This window comes from Saccopteryx leptura, chromosome 6, assembly GCF_036850995.1.
Source record: "Saccopteryx leptura isolate mSacLep1 chromosome 6, mSacLep1_pri_phased_curated, whole genome shotgun sequence".
NCBI lineage: Eukaryota > Metazoa > Chordata > Mammalia > Chiroptera > Emballonuridae > Saccopteryx > Saccopteryx leptura.
This window is the reverse complement of record NC_089508.1, coordinates 10,590,790-10,605,257: the sequence shown is the minus strand read 5'-3', so window position 1 is coordinate 10,605,257 and position 14,468 is coordinate 10,590,790. Positions and strand designations below refer to the sequence as shown.

The window sequence follows — 14,468 nt, the reverse complement described above, 5'->3', positions numbered from 1 at the left end:
CTCCTAACTCCACCCAGACACAGTCATTGTGTGAATTAGTAAATTCTCTGGCATTGAAAGATGATGGGAGGTGTGAGGAGTCCTGAACAGGGCTACAGATCTCCATCCCAGTGTAGCCAAAACCAGAGAAAATGACAGGTGCATATAACTCTTCCCATGCTGAATATTTAAAGTTAAATGACAGACATTTCTTTTCAGTTCATTCTCAAGGCAGCAGCCATAGTGAACCTGAGCTTGGCATCGCTCTGCATCAGGCGCTGCCATCGCCTCCCATCTTGCTCAGAGCACGAGGTCAAGTCCTTGCAATGGCTTGTGAGGCCTCAAACGGCCTGGCTGGCTCCTTGTTAAACTTTGACACCGCTTCCTGCCTCCCTCCCCCTTTCTACCTCTCATATCTGGACTCTTTGCCATCTCTGTTCCTTCTGCCTGGAGTGACATTCCTCCTCTGCCTCTGTTGTGGACCGTAAATGGCAAAAAGCCATTGTTAGATTCGAGGCTTAGCAAAAGGCTAAGTTCTCCCCCCTTCACCTCCATATTGGCTATAATGCTGAGTATTTGCATCCACTCCACTTGCTTCCTTGGGTTGCTGGAAGCAATATACATGCCCTTCCTCTGACTCTTTGTTTGTTTTCAGATGTTGGTAGATTTCACTAATGCATCCTGTTTTATGCCTTGGGAGAGTTCCTGTCTTTGCCTTGGATGTGCAGCTTTGTATCAGGGTCCTTGATTTGCATATGGCTATATAATAAAGCAAACTGGGGCTATGGGGCACTCAGATACTGCCAGGCATGTTGAAGAGTCTTCCAGGTCCCATCGTTTTTGTTTTGGTAAGTGTGTTTGCTAAGTTTTGATAAGTGTGTTTCCTTAATTCAGCACCGTTATTAGGAGCCGCACTGGTCCGGGGCATGCCTCTTTTTGCTTAGTACTTATTCAAATTGTACACTGTTCATTCAGTTACTAATCTTATTTCATCACCCCTTACAGCTTATAAACTCCATGAGGACACAAATTTTGGTTTTGTTCGATCCCTGCTCTAACTCAGTACCTAGATCAGTATCTGGCATGGTGGGCCTTCAGTATAGATCTTTGGAATAACAGAACAGCTGTTCATTGCAAGGATCAATGCTATTCTGAAATCCACCTTCTCGTCTCCATTAAAAATGAGTATTTACCCTTTTATTATATACCTTTGATCAGATTTCTTGTGACTTTTATTATGCATAGAGCACACCCCTTCCCTGCATAAAGTGACAAAAGTATCTTCCATTAACCAACAGTGGTAGATATAGTGGTCAGATTCCATCTCTATAACTAGATTTTCCAGCTGGCAGCTTCTTCCCTCCTGAAAATGCCAGCTATTGTTTATATATATTTATACAAACATGTTTCCTGCAAAACATAGTTTCATTTTCCTGTAAAACAAAACTTTCCTTATCTTGGGTTTGCAGCCCTGGGGGGTGGAGCAGCTCAGGATGGTGTGGAAATAAAAGCCCTCCAGCCAGGTGGATTCTGGTCAGTTCTGCATTTCAGAAAACCCTCTTCTCTTGGTAAGATCCGGAGGGGTGGTGGGGGCTGCTCCGTCCCCTGGCCTCCCACCTGGGGTGGGCAGTGGGCTCAGGAAGTGGACGGGAGACCCGTGTGAGCCCACTCACAGAAGGTGCTTTTGTTCCTCATCTGGGCGGCTGCCGCCAGAGTCTTGGGAGGGAAGGGACTCAACCCCCCACCTGTCCCTGGGCTCTGGGACTCTGGAGACAATGGGCCTCATCCATTCCTGGGTTGGGGTGAGATAAATGGGGGTGCAGAAGACAGCAGTTAGGTTTAGGAGGCACTGGATCAGAGCCATCCCATGCCTGAGCTTTGGAAGCAGTTGGCCCTGGGCCGGGTGGCACTTTGACATACAAAGCCCTATGATCCTGGGTGGCTCACTCACCCACTCTGTGCCAGTGTTTTCTCGTTTAGGAAAGGACGATCTTAAAAACAAAATTGGTTCTGATTTCCTAATTTTTGATAATCGAAATTTTCGTGGCTTTTTCATGGCTCTGTGGAGATTTAAAGGAGTCCCAGAAGACTCTGAGGCACTTGATTGCTGGTGTTTCCAGGAGCAAGGAAGCCCCCGGCTTGGGGAAATAAGATCCACCCCTCCACCCCTACCGCCACCAACAGGTCCTCCCCCACCCCCAAGCCCCACCTCCGGCCCCCTCCCGGGCCTGCCCACCACCAGCGGAGAGAAACCCCTCTATCCGCGTGGGGGAGGCCCCAGTCTCAGCATCCCGTCCCCGATAGAAGCTTTGTCCTTCATGCAGGTTCGCCTCGGCCAGGTGCTTATTACTTGAAGCGCCATGGAAGCCTTCGTAGCCTCTTCTGTCGCCAAGATACTGTCAGCAGGGAGCCTGGCCAAAGCCGGTGTGGCGGCCTCGGGCAGTGTCCTGACGGGACTGTCCTCAATGGGTGAGTGCTCCTGGGAGGGCTGACAGGAGGGGGGCAAGGAGGCAGGGAGATCCCAAGGTCCTGCTCAGGGACCTGTGGGGGTGCAGCGGGGGGCACCCCACAGTGGCCTCTCTCCCCTGTCCTGTCGTCCCCGTGGGTGTCTGTCCTGGCTGTCTGTCTCTCTGAGAAGGGCCAGAGGGAGGCAGGACCTGGCGGAGGCTCAGGGGGACTGAGCCCCTTCCACTGGGCCTGGGTCTCCCCTGCCCGCCCCCGACAGAAGGGACTGGCCTGGGTCCACCTCGCTCTCTTCTCCCCTGGATTTCCCACCACAATTTACCTCCTTTAGTTGTTTTTAACATATGCTTCCAACCAGCCTTTTGTAGCAGTTTGTAATCTTGGGTTCTCAGATCTAGAACGTTGATTTTTACGAAATTCTTCAGTTCGGGCCTATTTTCTTTGTTAGTTTATGTGAGTCCCCTCTTGGGGTAAAAAAATAAAATAAAATAAATTCCCAAACGATAAGAGAAAGTTTCTTTAGGAAGTTATAGACGTAGTGGAAGTCAGCCAGCTGGGCCCTGGAGGCTCAGGAGACAGGTTACAGAGGCAGGGGGGCCCTCTGAGCTCTGAGCTTAGAGAGAGAAACAAAGGTAATGAGCTAGGGACTGGGCTTCCTAATATGTGTTTGGATGATGTGGATCTGTTTTTCGTACACAGTTTTTGCAAAATGGGTATTTTCTGTTTCCACGTGTTTTCATTTACTTATAGAAGTAAGTAAATAGTGAGTTGTGTATTTCATTCTATTGCCTTTTTTTTTGTTTTGCACGAAAAACCATGTTTTTTCGATCTGTCCATGTCGCTAGGTAAGCATCCACAACTCGCTTCCACCTGCTGCAAAGTGATCCGGTGTGCACCCAACACCATTTACCTTCCTCTCCCCTGGGGGGGGGGCAGGGGTCCTCCAACCCCTACCAGCACAAATAGCATAGTATGGAAGGCGGGGGGGGGGGGGCAGAGCAGTGGTGGGATTCAGCCGGTTCGTACCATTTCGGCAGAACTGATGCCTAGTTATTTGTTGAGTTTGGCGAACCAGTTGTTAAAATGGCACTTGTAAGCAGGGTTCTCTCTAAAGTGAGCGCCTGGGCAGCTGCCCAATGTGGAAATCACAAATTTACATTCCTTACTTTTTTTTTAATGTTCCTCTGCCCAATAGCATAGTCTAAGCACCCGCAGTCATGTTCATTCCATCCATAGGTGAAACAAATTGCAAGTGAGGACACCAGTCAAGAAACAGTGTGGAAATATCTTAAATAACATTTTGATTGTTTTTTGTCAGGTATTATTTAATATTTTTTTCATTAACATTTTAAAACTGTTATAATCTAGTTTTGTGTACCTCTTTTATTGTTCTTATTTAAGTCTTAAATGCATGAAATAGGCCTGACCTGTGGTGGCGCAGTGGATAAAGCGTCAACCTGGAAATGCTGAGGTTGCCGGTTCAAAACCCTGGGCTTGCCTGGTCAACGCACATATGGGAGTTGATGCTTCCAGCTCCTCCCCCTTTCTCTCTCTCTCTCCCCTCTCTATAATGAATAAATAAAATCTTAAAAAAAAAACAAAACCAACTGAGCTGTCTGGCCAGGGCAAAATTTAAAAAAATAAAAAATAAAATAAATGCATGAAATAATAAACTACTGTCGGACAAATGAGTTGTAAAATCTTTTATTTTTTTTGGTTTTATTCACTCTTAGTTAAAGATGGCGATGCCCACCCGGGACAGCGCTGATTACCTTCCTGATTGGGAAGGGGCTGGGTTATGCTAATGTGTGGGGGGGGGGGAGGGCTTTCTCGCCAAAAGTTTTAAAAGGAGGAACTAGGAGGCCATTGGAGAAGAGAGAGAGGTTGTTGGAGAGAGGAGGGGCCCATGTTGTAGCAGGGCAGAGAGGCCACTTGGGGGCGGAGGGGGCAGGCAGCCACGATGGAGGCCTGCAAGGAGAAGGAGGTGGGGGACAGAGGTGAAGAGCACTGAGTGAGGCTAGTACGCCTTTGATTCTAGGAAAACCGGAAAGATTCTCCTAGTTGGGGAACCGGAGAATATTGTGATTTTGGTGCCCCGTGTGTTTGGTTTTTACCCATTGGCCGGTATGAGCTAGAATAAAGGAAAATGGCTCGCCTGTTCTTGGCTCAACTGTTTCTTTACGATCTGTCTGAATCAAATGTAAACCTATGTGGGCCAGGTGGCTGTGATGGTGGCCGCGCCTACTGGGCGCCTACTGGTCTTACAACTACCTTTCAGTGTATTGTTTTTTTTTAATACTTACAATGGTCATTAGGGCAGAGAACCAGTTATTAAATTATTTTAATTCCGCCACTGGAACAGGGCCTCTGACCACTGCCTGACCTCTGACCCCTGCACACTCACCCTGTGTTCTTTCTCAGGGCTCACTCTGACATCCAATGCTGCCCTGATCTCGGCTACATCCAGCCTGGGGTCCTTGCTGGGAACACTGGGATCCCCTGCTGTGGCCCTGACTGCTTGCCCCGTTGGAGGTAACTGACCTTGGGTAACAGACACCCTCCCTGGGTCCCCAGCGAGCACTCAGAAGTGTGACAAGAAAGTTAGGGCCGGGCCCACAGCCAACCGTCCTTCCTGTTTGGCGCAAATGCAGAGGACTCCTCAGTTGATGACAAGAAAGTAATAACAACAGCTAGATTGTCTCAAACGCCGTGATGTCCTAGTCACAAGGCTTAGCACTCGACATTTAGCAATTGGTTTAATTCTCCTAACCACCCCAGCTGAAGATCACACTGCCTCCTAGTTTCCGAGGAAGAAACCCTTGTGCAGGAGCCCTGAGCAGGAAGGGGAGGGTCAGGCTGCTGGGAACTGAGGTTGAAAGAAAATGCAAACGCCCAAGCAGAGGCCTCACGGCAGGGCAGGCTAGGAACCGCTCAGAAGAGCCAGGCCACCCTTCCAACGGGTGACAACTGGGGCTGCCCAGCAGGTAGGGTGTCAGGCAGTACCCATTTATCCCTGGGCCTCGTGAGATCGGGGCCTAGGCTGGCATCACCTCCCTTACCAAGCGATAAGGTTAAGCAGCAAGTATGTCTAACCAGGCTCTTGACTCTTGAGTCTTTGGCTCGTACCACCCAGGGGGTCCCTCTGACAACTCGGTTTTGGCTTATGCACCCTTCTCTCTTGGCTTTCTCCATTGTCGCTTCCAGGCTCTGCCCCCGGGAGCTGGCTGAGCTCACACCTGCACCTCTCACTATCTTTAACACTCCTCCCCCCATTGAAAGATCGCAGTGCCGGCCACTATGGCTTTTGCAGACCAAGACCCCTGCCTGCTCCCCGGGGACCCACAGCATTGGAGAGCTAGGCCCTCACACGCTAAAATATGGTCCAGTGCTTGAGTGGGCCTGGCCTCAGGGGAGTAAGGATGAGTTCTGAATGGAGGATCTGGGTAGCTTCCTGGAGGAGGAGGCAACAAGCCAGGCCCTGAGGAATCAGGAGCATCTGACTCAGTCAGACATTGCTCTCGAGTAGCATTCAAGTGCTGGCCTGGCGTCAGCCAGGCTGTGCAAAAGAAGCGTGTCCTCTCTGCATGAGGACAGACTGCTGCCTGAAGCTTGAATAATACCCCACTAGGCAAACACTGACTTGATCTTAGATGAACGAACACCCTGGCTCGGAGACCTATCCCCTTCGCCTCTCCCTGCCCCAGTCCAACTGCCCGCCCTCCGTTTCTTGGCCGAGGGTTCCACCTTTGCTGAGAAGGAAGGCAGCAGTGGCTTGTGGGGTTTTGTTAGTTTTCGTTTTGGTCTTGGTTTTAACCAAACCTGGCTTTGGAGTCAGAGAAAGAAAAAGACAACTTCTGATCTCCCCAGAAACCTTTAACCAACTGGTCAGCCGACAGATCAAGCCAAAACGGTATCCGATGACTGAGTTTGGGGCACAAGGACCTCAAATCCCATCTCCAGATAAGTTTAGGCCAAGGCTGCCCACTCACCGGGGACAGGTCTTCCTCCTTGACAATCGGACTCCCCGGCCGTCCTCACCAAACTCAGGGCTGTGCAGCCAGCCCCCCCCGGGAAATCCCACAGGTGGGGGGACATGGGGCGCGTCAGGCAGGGCTCATCCCTCCTGTGTTCCCTGCCTTGGGGCAGCCTCTCCCTGTAGGTGGGTCGCAGGCTCAGGGAGTGGAGGGGAGGCCAGTGTGGCTCTACTCACAGAATGTTCTTTTGGTTTCCAGCCAAGGCTGCTGCAGCTGTGATCGGAGGAGGTAAGTCTCTGTAGGGAAGGGACTCAGGTTCCCCTTTGTCCCAGACTCTGGGGCTTGGGGAGCAGCCACCTCTGTGCCTGCCCAGGTCCGTCCAGGCCTCACGAGGAAGGTCAGGAAGGAAATGGGGGGGGTGAGTGGTGGAGGAAACAAGTAACAGAGATCCTGAAACAGGGAGTGTCCTGGGAAACCAGGGTGGAGGCAGCCCTGCAGGGGACTCAGTTTCCTCCTTGCAGGGTGTCTGCTGGGTGACCTCACATTTCTTCAAACTCCCCTGTGAGCTCCCATTTCCGCCTCTGACATATGGGCCAGGGTTGGTCGTTTCGGGCTATTGTGAGGGTCCCACGGGGTGAAATGTGCACGGAGTCAGAACGTAGTCAGGGCATTGAAGAGATGCCACTGACTCAGTGACCCCTAGGGGCCTAGGGGCTTCGGGTTGCTCTGCGGTGACAGCATGGAGCCCTGGAGTTGGGGTTCACATGGAGCTCAGAATGTGCCCTTTGCTTGTGCTAGCCCCCTGGGTAAGCTTGCTTGTGTGAAAGATGTCCCCAGCAAAGACAAGGAGCTTGCGAGCCTGCCCTGGGTCCTGCCTCTTAGTAATGCAGAAACCGAGACGCAGAGGGCACTTGCCCAAGGAAGGTCCACTGGAGACCAGAGCCAGGCCTGGCGTCCTGTCCCCGGTGACCCGTAGCCCTATCCTGCTTTCCCTACTTTGTCTGGTGACTGCTGGCCAGGCCCATCATCTCTCCCAAGTTCAGAGTCCACCCCTTTGAGGTCCCCTGAGCTTGAGTGACCCTGTGTGTGTGTGTGTGTGTGTGTGTGTGTGTGTGTGTGTGTGTGTGTTTTCCATTCTTTGAGTGTCACCTTGACCCAGCCCCTTTCCCTGGTGTGTGTGTGTGTGTGTGTGTGTTTTCCATTCTTTGAGTGTCACCCTGACCCAGCCCCTCTCCCTGGACAGCTTTGGCTGTCAGCGCTGTGCCCACGGTGCTGGGCGCCATGGGCTTCACCGGGGCAGGGATCGCCGCCTCCTCCTTAGCCGCCAAGATGATGTCAGTGGCTGCCATCAAAAACGGGGGTGGAATTGCCGCCGGCAGCCTGGTGGCCACTCTGCAGTCTGTCGGTAAGTGTCCCCAGAGGTTCAGGAAGGGCCAGAGCCTCAGAGGGTTTCCCCGGGGCCTAGCCACAGCAGCCCTCCTCTCTGCGCCTCTGTCACACCCTCCAAGTCCTCTCTCTGGGTTTCTCTGCACGAGATGTAGGAGGCAGGGAGGGAGCCCTGACCTGTGGTGTGCGCGTTCAAGCGGACTCTGCCCCAGGCATGTTTGTTGGGTCACTTGGAGCGTCCTCGCCCCACCTGGGTCAGCCTCCCCTTCCCTGGAGAGCAAGGTGGCTTCCAGCTCTCAGTGTCCCCCCTGGAGTTCATGCTGCTGGCCAGCTTCCTGCAGCCGCTGTCCTAAAGCAGAGATCCTGGGGTTCGGGAAAACCGAGGGCGGCCCTGGGTGGGGCATCTGGTTGGTTCTCAGGCCTTCTAAGAGGCCCTGGAAACTCCAGCCCCACAGTTCTGTCCACGGAGCTGTCCCTGCCTGCTGGTCCCTCTCTGCTCACCCTCCTCTTCTTCCCCAGGAGCGACTGGGCTCTCAACGCCATCCAACGTCATCCTGGGCACCGCAGGCTCTGCCCTGGTGTCCCTCATATTTTAGCTTCCTGTTGCTTTCAGTTGGGAGAAGAGGACCAGCTGGGGCCCTGCCCACCAGCCTGATGCAGTGGGCACCAGACCTGGGCTGATAATGTGCTCAACGTTGCATCCCCAGAAAAAAAAAAAAAACGGAATAAAAGTGAGGCGTTACAACCCTTCCCGGATCCCTTCCTTCTCACTCAGTCATCAGGTGGGGGGAGGCTCACTTCTCTTTCCCAAGTGTGTGGTCACAGAGCCGCAAGGTGTTGGGGTACTTGAGCTGGAAACTGCCCCAGCCCAGTTTCTGACCCCAAATGTGACCATGGGCAGGCCAGCTCCTCTCTGGGCCTGTGTTCCTCTCTCTGAATGGGGATTTGATACAAATAACTTCAAAGATCCTGTCCAGGATGAGTGTTGGCTCAGTTTCTGTGCAGAGTTAGGAAGGGGGGTGTCGGGGGCAAGGCCTCTTGTTTGGAGCCACTTATCTGAAAGCCGGAGTCACATGTGCACACTCACCCCAGCCCTGGCTGCTACCTACCCAGCGGCTGCTTCCTAAGTGGCCTGGCTCAGGCTTCCAAAGCACAGGCTCTGTGCTGTCACCACCCCAGCCCGGGCTTTTCCCTACTCCCGCAGCTCGAGGGAAAATCTAGCTTATCGGGCTCTGACCTGCCTGCTTCAGGTCCCTGGGAAGAGAAATGTGCCTCTCGTCCCAGAACAAGATTGTGTAGAAACTTACCACAGGGAAAATGCACTCCTGTGTTGATTCATACCCCTTTTCCACAGACTCTGAGCATGCATGGGCTGGGAGTCGGGCCCTGGGCTGGGTGCTAGGGCACCCCACCTTTCCCTAGGCAGTGCTCATGGTCTGGTGGCAGGATGACCCCACAGGCAGGAGCCATCGGCTTGGTGCCCTGTGCACTGCCGGAGGGCAGCCCAGGGCTCTGGGGGCCCAGAGGACAGAGTGGAACAGCGGTGTCTTTTTTTACCTGGGCTGCTGTAATGAAAGTCACAAAGACGGGTGACTTATAAGACCATTGAAATTTATTTCTCCCGGTCCTGGAGGCTGGGAGGTCAGAGACCAAGGCACTGGCAAATTAGATGTCTGGTGTGATCCTGCTTCCTGGAAAGCCGTCTTTTTTCAATGTCTTCCCATGGCAGAAGGAACAAGAGAGCTCTCTGGGATCTCTCTCTCTCTTTCTCTCTTTTTGAGAGAAGAAGGGAGAGAGAAAAAGAAAACATCAACTCATTGTTCCATGTAGTTGTGCGCCCATTGATTGCTTCCCATAGGTACCCTGATCAGGGCTTGAACAGGCACCCTGGGGGTCAAGCTGGTGACCCCGGGCTTGAGCTAGGGACCTCTACTTCCGACAATGCTCCATCCACTGTGCCACCAGCCAAGGTTCTTTGGGACATCTCTTTATAAGGTCATTAAATTCCAGTCAATGAAGGCTCCACTCTCATGATCTAAGCACCTCCTGAAGGTCCCATCTCCTGACACCATCACGTTGGGTGTGTTAAAATTTATTTACACATGAATTTGGGTGGAGGGACATAAACATTCAGACCACAGTAGACATGTTGGGAAAGGGGAGTCTTTATCCTGGGAGTTTTGAGGAGACACTGACGGGTTTTCAACATGACGGTGACCCAATCACAGACCTTACAGCCCTGTCCGCCCTGTCCACCCTGTCTGCCCTCTCCGAGGTGCTGTCAGCAGCCTCACAGGATGGCAGTTTCCAACAGGAGCTGAACTTAGGAGTCTGGGTGACATTTCAAACAGCTGAACAGCTCACCTGCACCCTCAAGTGGCTCCTAGTTGGGTTAATGAAGCGTGGTTGCCCCCCAGCCGTAAGAACACACCCCTTGGGGTTTTGATTAATTCACTACTTGGTTCTTTTTCTTTCTTCCCTTTCTTTGATGCCTTGGAGAATCTGATAAAAGCTGTGAACCTTTTTCCCCCCAAAATGCACACATTCACAAAACAATGCCTCCAACTCCAAGGCATTAAGAGCTTCTGAAGCCCTCCCTAGAGCTGAGGGTGAGAGTTCCGCCTTACTGAGAAGTCCACGTTCCCGCAAGAAGGCCACTTGAGTCTGACCTGCACCCAGGAGGATGGACAGAGGGCCTCCCTCCCCACTGAAGCCCTGCACACAGCTCTGTAAGCTGCCTTCCCCCATCCCCAGAGGACCCATTGCTCCGGACTCTGTCCTGACCTCCTTCCCTGCCCCACTCATGAAGATGAAGCTTCCCAGTCCCCAGAGGGCCTGTTTCTCTTCTGACACTGAGTGAGCAGCTCCACCTCTGGGCTCTCTACCTCTGGCCCTCAGGCTGGGCCTCTGTAGTCGGCAGAATTCTAAGCTTGGCTCTCGGTCACCCTTACCCTTGTCCGCTCCTCCCTTTGTGGGTGTAGGTGAATTCTGTGAATAGGATGACATTTCACTCCTGTAATTATGTAAAGCTATACGACAAGGAAAGGGAGGTTTCACAGGTGGGTCTAATGTAATCACACTGGCCTCTTAAAAGCAGAGAGTGTTTTCTGCTCATCACAGAGAAGCAAGTCAGTTTGAAGCAAGAGGGGAATTTGAACATTCTTACCACAGCCTCCAAATGAGAGCCCAGTCTGGCTGCACCCGTGATTTGGACCCTAAACAGAACTCAGTTAAGCGCACTTGGGCTTCTGATCTACAACTATGTACAAAGCAGTAAATGGGTATTTTAAGCTGCTAAATTTGTAATAATTTGTTATGTGGGAACAGAAAACAGCCTTGATACCCCCTCTCTCTTTCTCAGGCTGAAGGTTGTTCGCTTCAGAGCTGGCCGAACATACTCTGGCAGCCCCAGGATTCCTGAAATCCCTGGCTTCAGGTGACCCCTGGGACTCTGTCCCGGGTCCTGCCCCTGTGGGACGCCAGGGTCCCCGCCTGCCCCCAGGAGCACCCAGTGTCAGGGAAGCCAGGCACACACATATTTCATGTGCCTCTCTCTGTAACAAATAACGTAAATATTTCTAGATAAAAAGCAATGACCCAGAGTCCCTAACCGCCACTGCTACTGAAGATGGCCACCCTTCCGTAGGTTGGAAGGTCCACTTCGTGGTTTCCTTCCAGATCTGGAGCCTCGAACTGACTCCACGCCCACCCCCTCCCTCCGGGCAGCTTCCTTGAACAACCTACCTGTGGTCAGGGAGAAAAAGTTGTTTTCATCGCGAATCAAGCAATTTCAAATTGACAACGATGGTCAGGGTGGGGGAGGAGGGAGTGGTTCGCCGGTGCCCACCACCTTCAGGCAGCCCCGGTCGGGCACTCTCGGGCATTTTTGGTAACAGGGGAAAGGCAAACCAAAAAAGAACGTTTTTCACACTGAAATCGGGCAATGCTTCCCCTGACAACTTGCAAAAAATTAGGTCCTCTGGTTTGAGTGACCTGCCCCGTGGCCTTGGGCATGTGGCATTGTCCAGGGCAGCGTGGCTGGGGAGCCAGACCCCGAGCTGAGCTGCATCCTTTGCCGGGACTCTGACAGCCCGGGGCCTGTCTGGGGTCCTGACCGGGTGGGTCACTATGAGACAGGCGCTGGAGCCCCCTGTCTGAGCCTCCTCTGAGGGAGGAGATGGACAAGGCCTGGCCCCGGACGGACTTCAGGATCAGTACGATAGAGTGCGGAGTCTCTGCACAGCCCTGTGGGCTCCTGAGAGGGGCCGGAACCTGTCTGTGGCTGAGATCCTGAAACAAAGATTTAGTGTAAGTGGTTTATTGTGGGGAGGTGACCCTAGGGAGCACAAACAGAGGTACAGGGGATGCGACAGGGAAAGAGGCAGCCAAGACAGGGCCCGTTAATGAGTGACTTCGCACGGTGGGCAAGTGAGGCTCAACCCTACTGACTTCTGGGGCGTAGTGTGGAACCGGCCTCAGAGTTGGGACGCTGATCCCCCTGTTAAAACCCACCATTGGCTGAAGGCTGTTCTGGGGGGACCAGCCAGCTCTGTAGGCCCCACAGTGGTGCCCCGGGAAGGAGTCCCTCACAGGAGTGGGCAGTGCGGGCTGCAGGTAGGTGCTGGAAGTGTCAGGGGGTACGTAGGGGGAGGTCTCCAACCGTGTGGTGAGCAGTGTTTATGCCAGGAAGGCGGTCCGCCTCTTCTGTGACGCCTGTAGTGGGAGGTCGAGTCAATCCTATCAGAGCTCGGACGCTGCTGCTCTGTTGCTCTGGTTGCTCTGAGTGCGCCACCAGCTTCAAATCGGCGTTACCGGGTGCTCCCTGTCGAGCCTGTGTTTTCCCGTGTCTGCACCACGCTGAGCTTTAGGCTTCCATGTTGTGTGTGCATCTTGGAGTGGGTCCCTCTGCACACCTGCGGGGGCGCTGCAGTTCTCTGTGGTCATCAGTCTGGGCAGGCTCAGTGGGCCCTGGGCCTTGGAGTGGGGTTTTCTCAATAATCCTGCACCTCTCCCGGTGGTGGGTGGGTTCTGACTGTCCGGTCCAAGAAGATTCTGCACCCCAATCTTAAGGGTAGAGTTGTTGTTGTGGGGGTTTTTTGTATTTTTCTGAAGTTGGAAACGGGGAGGCAGTCAGACAGACTCCCGCATGCGCCAGACCGGGATCCACCCGGCACGCCCACCAGGGGGCGATGCTCTGCCCATCTGGGGCGTTGCTCTGCTGCAACCAGAGCCATTCTAGTGCCTGAGGCAGAGGCCATAGAGCCATCCTCAGCGCCATGGCCAACTTTGCTCCAATGGAGCCTTGGCTGCGGGAAGAGAAGAGAGAGACAGAGAGGAAGGAGAGGGGGAGGGGTGGAGAAGCAGATGGGCGCTTCTCCTGTGTGCCCTGGCCGGGAATTGAACCCAGGACTCCTGCACGCCAGGCCGATGCCCTACCGCTGAGCCAACAGGCCAGGGCCAAGGGTAGAGTTTTTATCTTTTTCTTTCCCATCTGCCATGGTCTTTGACTGCGCTGTGCAGTATGCAGGGCGTGGGGTCGGTTACAGGGTTTACTGTCCTTCCCTCAGCAGCGAAAAGCTCTCAACCCTGAGGGGAGAAGGAAGATGGGGGCCGCAGCTCCTCTCCCCCAGTCTGGCTTCAATGAGGAAAGTTTTCTCTGGGTTTCTGCCCGCCTCTAATCTTTCTTAGGAGCACTCAGCAGATCCTTTGAGAATAACCTACAGATTGGCGTGAACCACCCTGTGTCTGTAGACCCCAGGGTCCCACACGCTCACGCTAGCCCATACTTGGCCTGGAGCAATCAGTCGGGCCTTGTGCTGAATCCTCCCCTGCTCGCAGTGCGCTCCACCTGTCTCCTGTGTTCTGACCCATGTGGCTCAGTGCTCTCCTGGGGGCACCAGACTTTCCTGAGAGTTCAGGCCATCCGGTGGCCCTGCCACTCCAGCTGTCTTAGGGGCTCAAGAAGTTATGATTGGGTAGGTTGTCTGGCTTCTGCTGGTCGCAGGCTGGGAGTGACACGCTCTCCAGCTTCCTATGCTAGAAGCAGCCCTTCTTTCTAGGTGTGGTCACGGGTGGTCTACCAAATGCAGCCTGCGCACCCTCGAGGCCTCCCGGAGACCACTGACTGGACCATCTAAGGCATCTTAGAACTCCTGTTTTTATTTATTTCACATCTCATCCTTAAAAACCATAAAAAACAGAGCAAACAAATGAAAACTCCAGAGAATGACACCTCTCTGGCAGGAAATAAGACCTCATCCTGGAGGTGAACGGAGACCCAGGGACACCCAAAAGCCCTGTGGCCAGGGTAGGAGCAGGTGCATGTCAGTTCTTGTTTGATTTCAAAAGGCACGCGGGGTAGGGACCCTTGATTCAGGCTCCATCCCCTGAAGCACTCAGCCCACGTGACAGCGGGCACACTGTGTTGTCCCTGCGGTTCCCTTGCCAGCCTCCCTGCAGGAATTCTTAGCTCAGGGAAGAAAGGCTGGTGCCTGTCATCTCTGGATAGCTAGTGTTCATTCAGGGACAAGGGCAGGGGCCTCTGGGGTCAGTAGCTCACTATGCATCTTGGCTAACCCTCACCCCAGCCTCTCAACGAAACCTTTATCAACCCCACCACGGAATGAGGGGTAAACTGAGGCCCACAGAAAGCCCATGAGAGGCCCT

The 14,468-nt window shown here is 53.3% G+C and overlaps 1 protein-coding gene across 1 annotated transcript; it reads left to right on the top strand.

The window, feature by feature from the left end:
* Window positions 1-1,447: 1,447 nt before the first annotated feature.
* Window positions 1,448-8,776, top strand: LOC136376706 (interferon alpha-inducible protein 27-like protein 2A). The gene is made up of 6 exons (XM_066342988.1): window positions 1,448-1,547; window positions 2,304-2,448; window positions 4,864-4,974; window positions 6,675-6,704; window positions 7,660-7,821; window positions 8,322-8,776. Exons 2-6 carry the CDS (start codon window positions 2,340-2,342, stop codon window positions 8,396-8,398), a joined length of 489 nt encoding a protein of 162 aa, XP_066199085.1. The 5' UTR covers window positions 1,448-1,547; window positions 2,304-2,339; the 3' UTR covers window positions 8,399-8,776.
* Window positions 8,777-14,468: the final 5,692 nt, after the last annotated feature.